Raw genomic sequence first — 8,207 nt, 5'->3', positions numbered from 1 at the left:
CCCGGAGCCGCTCTCTTTGGTCCTGGATGGCGGCTACCTCGGCTCAAAGCCCACCGTCGATCCTCCACCTTGCTGATGTCCATTTTGCTTTAAATCGGTATAGAAGTGCACTTGCAGCGAAGTCCCCGATATGCAAAGGCACAATGAAAACCCTGACTTCAAAAAATTGATGTCTCAAGCCCTGGGCCGCGGACACTCCCCTTCCCCTGACAATGAATGGACCACAGCAGATCTTCTTAAAGGTGCCATTTCAATGCAGACTGCTTAGCTCGGCGTTTGAGGGCCGGCTCCTGCTTAAAACCTCTCCTAATGACTTAGCGCACCTAAACTTCAAATACCTTGATATGATTTCCATCCCTTCATCTCCTACTCTTCTTTTCATCCTCGCCAGCAGGTTTGAGGATGGTGGTGGTGGGGTGGGGGAGGGGTGGGGGGCGCGTATTTCACGGCCATTTCGGACGGGAAGTTAAGCTCAGCAGCTGCGCAAGGTTTTCCTGCTCACATCTGACCGAGTGAAACTTACTGCCACCTGTTCTTTTCCCGCAGACAGGCACTTCTTTACCCCGCAGATAGATCACTCACGCGGGCGGGGAGATGGGGCTCCGGGGCGGCCGCTGCTGAAGGGGCTAAACGGGTCAGGCGCAGGAGTGTCCGGATGGCATCAACATCCTGCTTCACCTCCTCCCTGTACCCCCCCCCCCCTCTCTCTCTCTCTCTCTCTCTCTCTCTCTCTCTCTCCCTCTCTCTCTCCCTCTCTCTCTCTCTCCCCGGGATAAAAGACGTATGTGTCCAGAATGGAGACGCGCGCGGCGGGGCTTAATTATCCGTCGATCCGCGGAGATGAGACGGGGATGCAATTTGTGGTTAATTGCTAATGAAAACCCTGTCGACCACCGCCAGGACCATCCAATCATACTTAACCCGGGCGCGGGCGCAGCGCGGCCTCCTCGCAGGAGGAAATGCGGATTGATTTTTGGCAGAGGGGGCGCGCGGCCTCAGATCGATCCCTATTGATAGATTTGGTAGTTTGTGGTGTCAGAAGCATCCTCGCGCTTCCTTTCAGAGACCCAAATGAGCAAAGTAGAGACAATAAGCTGTTTTTAATAAAACCAATGAGGCAGAGTGGGTTTTCTTTTAGATTTAGGCCAAATTTTGATTTATTGTAATGTGTTACAAATGTGTTTAGGATACAGACGCAGTTTAAACTGTGCTGTATTTATTTATTTATTGGTTTATTGGTTTGTTTCAGGGACACTGCACATTCACACACAGCCGCGCTGTGAGGGAGCCAGGCTGAGCCACAGAGGCTTTGCATCTGCAGTCCCCGGACAGGTATTCACATGGCATAACCTCAAAGTACAGGAATAAAATGCACCTATAAGCAAATGTTTATAAAAATATATATATATTAACAACAGAGTGACAGATAAATAGATACTAAATTAAACACCCAGCATAGATGAGACATTCTACCCAGTGGACATTAGAACATCACATGTTTCTTTTTATGAAGCTAAAGAAAACACGTTATATTCATTTCTGCTGCACAAAACTTTATAATTTTACAGCACATTTGTTGTTTTTACTGGGACCCGCGTGAACCACAATAATACAGTATGTTTCAAACATGCACGAGCACATTTGTCATTTTTATTGGGACACTGATGATGTCATTGACTTAATCCTGGTCTAATTTAACCTCATTAGGGGTTAAATGTGTCTGAATGTGTTGGTTTCATAATCCAGAAAAAATTACTGCAGAAAACTGGATTCATGTTCCTCTCTGAAAATATGACATCAATTAAATATTGCATACTTATATTAAGTACTTTATTAAACGTGAACCACAATAATGCAGTATGTTCCAAGCATGCACGAGCATTATGGTGATTAAAACATTTAAAAACAGAGTAAAACCAAAGATTCAGAGGCTTTTACGCTGCGTAAAGTCGTCAGGACGAGTCTAACACAGACTCAGGGTGAAGTCCCTATAAATGAATTAATTAATTAGAGACTATAAACGAATGCATTCATTGATAAATACCATTAATTAAAACCTGGAGCTCGTTTTCTCTCCCCGTGAAACGCAAACGCGCACTGACGGCCTCGGTGAAAAGTGCTTCTGTGTTCCGGGTAAACATTTCCCCTCTGAGAAACTCCCGGAGCTCTCATCTTACCCCGCGCTCCTCCGTGCAGTAGCATCTGCTCGGTCACTAGAGGGGGGGATCTGCTGCACCTGTTCTCCCCCTGCGCGCTCCGCTCCGCCGTACACTTCGGCTCCGCTCGGCTCTGCTCGGCCTGCCTGCCGCACGCAGCGGAGGCTTCTGCTATAGGAGAATGCAAATGCGGCGCTGGGATCGGCTCCGATTGGCCCGTCGCACCTCTGTGTGGGAGGGTCGCGGGCCACGCTGTCTTTATAAAGAGCACAGTGCCTTCCAGCGTCTCAGTGACACTGCTGGTTCCACCGGGAAGCTCTTAGAAACAGTTGGAGAGGGGAAAAAACAACTGGAATTTATCACCTCTTGCATAATATTACACACAGTCAACACCTAAGGTCTAACACAGCGCGCCCCGGTGAGGGGGGACAGGACCGTGGGGGACCGGAGCTGTAATCCGCAGCTTGCATCAAATATCTGGACTGACCACCACCACAACAACAACAACAGCAACAGCAGCAGCAGCAGCAGCAGCAGGGGCGCAGACTCTCCTGTCTGGCAAAGTAGGACCTGCAACTTCTGATTCCTCTCAAATGCATATTCACTTTGACAACTTACGCACGTGTCGTTCCATTTTGTTTTGGATTCCTGGGACTTTTTTTGGCACACCTTTACGCACGCCCACCCGCGCGCTCTGACTGTCACGCACCGTCCGATCTGACCGTGTGAGAAACTTTGAGCCCGGGCCATGCTGCAGTGACTTCAGCCCCGCTGCCCTGGGACGAGTTGTAAACAGCGGGGAGGCGAAGGAGGATGCTTGGAAAGTATTTCTAACGCACTGAGTGGAGGAGAGAGACACCGGCTCTTTTCGTGTCACTCGATCGAGCAAACCGAGGGCAGTAAATCACAAGGAGGCAAGTGGGCTGCAGAGGTGAAGCGAGGACAAGACAGGTTGGTGTCTCCGAATTCACCGGGCTCGAGTTTCAGCCCGGGGCTCCTGGTATTAAAGCGTGCTTTTGACCTGGGAGAAGTTGTCAACAAGAGCAGCGAGCGGAGGCGAACTGGCAGGTGTACAAGTTCATTTACACGCATACGTATATTCACGCCACTATATATAGAAGTTGTCTTAGGGACGAGCAGCCTTAATAAGTTTCTCCACCCACCCACCGGCCCTGCAGCAGCTCTGTGCACCAGGCGAGTGCGTGTGTCTATATATACACCACACAGGCTGCGAGTCCTCTTCGCAATCTGTATCCGGGAGGGCTGCCCGCCGTCGGTTTGGCTGTGAGGGCAGGAGTCGTCGCATGGACTGACATGGCTACCGACCTCGCCATGAGCGCAGAGCTGCCAAACAGCCCTCTGGCCATCGAGTACGTCAACGACTTTGACCTTATGAAGTTCGAGGTGAAGAAGGAGCCGCCGGAGGCCGACCGCTACTGCCACCGCCTCCCGTCGGGCTCCCTGTCCTCCACCCCGATCAGCACACCTTGCTCATCCGTGCCTTCCTCGCCGAGCTTCTGCGCTCCGAGCCCGGGCGCGCAGCCCAACCAGAGCCTCACCAGCGGGGTCAACAGCAGCGGCAGCAGCAACAACAGCAGCGGCAACAACAATCACAGCAACGCGGGCAAGCCTCAGCTGGAGGACCTGTACTGGATCCCCAGTTACCAGCACCACATCAACCCCGAGGCGCTCAACCTGACCCCGGAGGACGCGGTGGAGGCCCTCATCGGCAACGCGCACCACCATCACCACCACCACCAGGCCTACGAGGGCTTCCGCGGGCAGCAGTACGTCGGGGAAGACCTGTCCACGGCCTCGACGGCTCACCATCACCAGGGCCACCACCACCATCACCACCACCACCACGGCCACCACGCCCGCCTGGAGGACCGCTTCTCGGACGAGCAGCTGGTCAGCATGACGGTGCGGGAGCTGAACCGGCAGCTGCGAGGCTTCAGCAAGGAGGAGGTGATCCGCCTGAAGCAGAAGAGACGCACCCTAAAGAACCGGGGCTACGCGCAGTCGTGCCGCTTCAAGCGCGTCCAGCAGAGGCACATGCTGGAGACCGAGAAGTGCACCCTGCAGAGCCAGGTGGAGCAGCTGAAGCAGGACGTGGTGCGCCTCGCCAAGGAGAGGGATCTTTACAAGGAGAAGTACGAGAAGCTGGCCAGCCGGACCTACTCCGCCGGCGGGCCCGCGAACACGAGAGATCCGTCCGGGAAACAGGCGAACACCGAGTTCTTCATGTGAGACAAAGACTGGCGGTTTGTAGCATAGACTCTGAATTACAACCACCCCACCTACACACCCTCTTTACATTAATTTATATGTTTTCCGCGTTTGTATTTCGTTTACAGTCTTACCCTCTTTAAAACTCCAGTAAACAAATACGCGTTAGATGCGCACAGAGGTAATCCTCGTGCGCGTTTTTGAGTCTTAAAGGTGTTTCCGGCTAAACTTCTGTCAGCTCACTCACAACCTGTCAGGTGGGCACGTGGGATCACTCAGCCTGTAGACTGTTTGGTGTGGTGTGGTGATCGCACCGGTGTGACGTTTTAACATGACTGTCTTAATCCAGAGGTGATTTTGTCTTAATGGTGGAGGGAAAGGGTGATTTTTTAAAAAGAGTGACATTGGACTGAAGCAGGAAAAGCAATACACCGCCTCTACGGACTGACTGCGCGAGGGTGACGCGGTGCAGAGACCTTTCAATATTGCAAGTCTATAGCCCCCCCCCCCCCCCCCCCCCCCCCCCCCCCCTATTCGCGAACCCTGCATGCAGGACATGTATGGTAACCTCCAGTCACCCCCCACAGCCCTTCCACGTGTATGGAAAGCATGGCCCGAGGTTCTCTCCCCTCCTCTGACGCGTCTCCTCCTCGGACATCAACAAGGTCTGGGTATGCAAAAAGCCACAAAATGACCCCCCACATCCCCTCCCCTCCCCTCCACTCCCCTCCATAACCCCCCCTCCAGAGGCGCGAGGACTGCGGACAAAAAACAGCCAAACAATCCGCTCCTGGCTCCCACACGGATGCGTCTCCAACTGCTGTTTTCAATCAATTTTTTCTATTGTTTTGAAAAAAGAAAAGACAAAAAACGACAAAAAGAGATTAACTGAGCCAGATTTGAGACTGTTGTATTTATTTCCACCTGTAAATAACGTGTAGAGAACAAACAGTCACCTGTGTTATTTCAACCCTTTTCCTTTTCTCTCTCTTTTTAAAGGAAAACCCGCTTTTTTTTTTGTTTTCGGTTGCTTGGATTCTTCGAAATGTCTTAATGCAAATGTTTGTATGTTACAGCATGCAACTCGTCTATGGTATCCTCCTCCTCCTCCTCCTGCTGAACACGTGTAATGTCAAAGGCGAGCCTATACTGCACTAAAGAAGAGATCAAACCGGACGAGCGTGTCGTTTTTCTAGGACCTTTGATCCGTTTCCTCTCTGAAAAAACCCCTGGATGTAAATTTGCTATTAGATGGACAAGGACCCGCATTCGCTGCTAAAACTCTATGCACCAACCTGATGATTAACGAGACTTAGTTTAAAGGTTCTTTATTGTGTTTGTTTTTTTACTTTGAGCATCTGTAGAGGAGCATCTTTAGGGCCCGCGGGTTCGATGATTCTGCAGCCCCCGGTGTCTTAACGAGGTCGGGAGGATGCCTCCGCCCGGCGGTGCAGCTCACTCTTCTCTTCTTAACTCGATGCGTTATTCTGTCAGAAAGAACACCCCCCCCCCCCCCTCCCTGGTCCTTGTGTGTTTCCGCTGCCTAGATATATGTGCAATATTGTGCAGAAGCGACGCTCACACCACCTGTTGGATGGCGCGCACCGCGGGGAGTGAGGCGCCGGGACTATTCCACTTAGAGCATGGGTGTCAAAGTGATCCAGTAAAGGGACCGTGTGTGTGGCTGCAGGTTTTCATTCCAACCAATCAAAAACACACCTGGTCCAACAAATCAACTGTGTGAAGGCAGTTCAGGTGATGGAGTAAGTCGAGTCAGGTGTGTTCTTGCTTGGTTGGAATGAAAACCTGCAGCCTCACGGCCCTTTACTGGATTAGCTCCACACCCGTGAGTTAGATCCAAATGAAACAGGAACGAAACTTAATTTTAAAACTCAAAATAAACGTGAATAATACTCATTATGGCTCTTATTGCAAATGTTCGATTCCCGTATTTTTAGGCAAAAGAACAAACAAGAACCAATCCACGCGCAATTACGCAACAGCGGCTTCAAGCTCCAGCGACTTTACTCCGTTTGACTTTGATTTATTTTCTATTTCTTTGACATGAATTCAAGATTTTAATCATTTCTACAAAAAAAAGCAATTACAGCCTGGAGATGTGTGTGGGTTTGAAAGCCCGCGAGAGCCCAAAGCCACAGGACGGGGACAGGGAAAGTGAACTTCTGCACAGTGCTGCGGATGTATATCTGTACATATGATTTCTATATTTATTGGATGGACGTGTCCTGAAGTGCAAACCCTACAAAGTGGAACGTTGTTGAGGATCTTGTTTTCATAATGTTTAATAAAAAGTTCTGTCCCAAACGTGTCGCCCTGCTCCTGCTGCTCCTGCTGCTCCTGCTGCTGCTGCTGCTGCTGCTGCTGCTGCTGCTGTCGCTGCCGCCGCCCTCACTGTTTATTTTGAAGCCAACACAAAAACCTTCCTGCCTCTGAATAATTCAGCCTCTGGCTTCATGTCATAAGTGTGGGTCTTATTTTTAGGCCGCCGGAGTTTGGGTCGCAGCTTTATATGAATATGAATCTGGTTTTAAAAGAACAGCCCTTTAAATCGGCTTTTTATTTACAATATTAAACCTTTATTATTATTATTATTATTATAAATAAAGATGCATTATTATGTTCATATTTGTGTAAAAGAGAAATAAGTGTGACGCACTGACTCGAGTTTAACCCGCATCACAAACACGTATTTATGTCAAAAATCCAAATATCAAATGTTAAAATAGTTCATAATAATTGTAATAATAATAATAATAATTGTTAAATATGCCAAATTAATTAGATTCAATATTAATATATTATATATTATATATTGCGATTTAACTACATGTTGACGTTAGTGTCAGAAATCATAACACAATGAAGATGGTGAGAGTGGATCTCTATTATTATTATTATTATAATATTATTGTTATTGTTATTATTATTATTATTATTATTATTATTATTATTGTTATTAGAGTCGTAGTATAAAGCTATAATTAAAGCTGGTGAAAAAGCATCTTTATTGAACCCTTAATGAGTGTTTACCGTAATTTATTTCAGTTTTATTCTTTAATATTATTATAATTATTATTATTATAATTATAATTATAGTTTGTCTGTGTGTGTGAGAGCCGTCAGCCGCCGGCTCCTCAGCTCCTCCGCCCCGGCTTTGGCCGCCTGTCAGCGGGCCTCAGCGCGCCCCATCAGCCGGTGATGGATGGATGGAGGCGGCCTGCTCTCTGCCTCCTCACACCGAGGTGGATGAGCTGGACTCCCCTCCTCCTCCTCCTCCTCCTCCTCCCCCTCTTCCTCACTCGCTTGGTGTTGTGCGTGCGTGTGTCCACGGGGCAGCTTTGCATGACACCCTCGATGTCCACTGTGCGTGCGCGCGCCCCTGCACGCGCCCTAAACTGCATTAAGTGGTGTCTCTTGCGCCATCGTCCTCCTCACCGGGCGGCTCCAGACAGATGCCACCCCGCGTTGGTGCTGATGTGACACCATGCGTGTGTGTGTGTGCGCGCGCGCGTGTGTGTGTGCGCGTGCATGTGTGTGTGAGACGTCAATATCCCAAAGTCAGTGATCTGCAGCTCATTATCTGTGTATTTAAGCCTGTTTCTGTGCGTTTTTCGACATTTTCGACTTTGAAACATTTTTATTTTAACAACAGGAAGTCTGACACCAAAATGTGTCAAACCCAAATCATAAAAAATATTATTTTCTCTTGCAGGCCGTCAGATCAGTTCAGATGTGATGGTTTTATTAAAGGTGCTCTGAGTCAGTGGAGGAGTGTGTGAGGGACGGACGGGTGAAGTCTAG

General features: G+C 49.2%; 1 protein-coding gene across 1 annotated transcript; it reads left to right on the top strand.

The window, feature by feature from the left end:
• The first annotated feature begins 2,470 nt into the window (after positions 1–2,470).
• mafaa (MAF bZIP transcription factor Aa) lies at positions 2,471–5,888 on the top strand. Its single transcript, XM_083940722.1, has one exon. It carries the CDS (start codon positions 3,471–3,473, stop codon positions 4,404–4,406), a length of 936 nt encoding a protein of 311 aa, XP_083796848.1. The 5' UTR covers positions 2,471–3,470; the 3' UTR covers positions 4,407–5,888.
• Positions 5,889–8,207: the final 2,319 nt, after the last annotated feature.

The sequence above is a fragment of the Echiichthys vipera genome (genome assembly GCF_963691815.1).
Source record: "Echiichthys vipera genome assembly, chromosome: 3".
In the NCBI taxonomy this organism is placed as follows: Eukaryota; Metazoa; Chordata; class Actinopteri; order Perciformes; family Trachinidae; genus Echiichthys; species Echiichthys vipera.
This window is presented reverse-complemented; position numbering and strand designations above follow the sequence as displayed.

What these genes read in the sequence shown, in the direction of transcription:
- mafaa (XM_083940722.1), top strand. Translation starts at nt 3,471, where the DNA reads ATGGCTACCGACCTCGCCATGAGCGCAGAGCTGCCAAACAGCCCTCTG.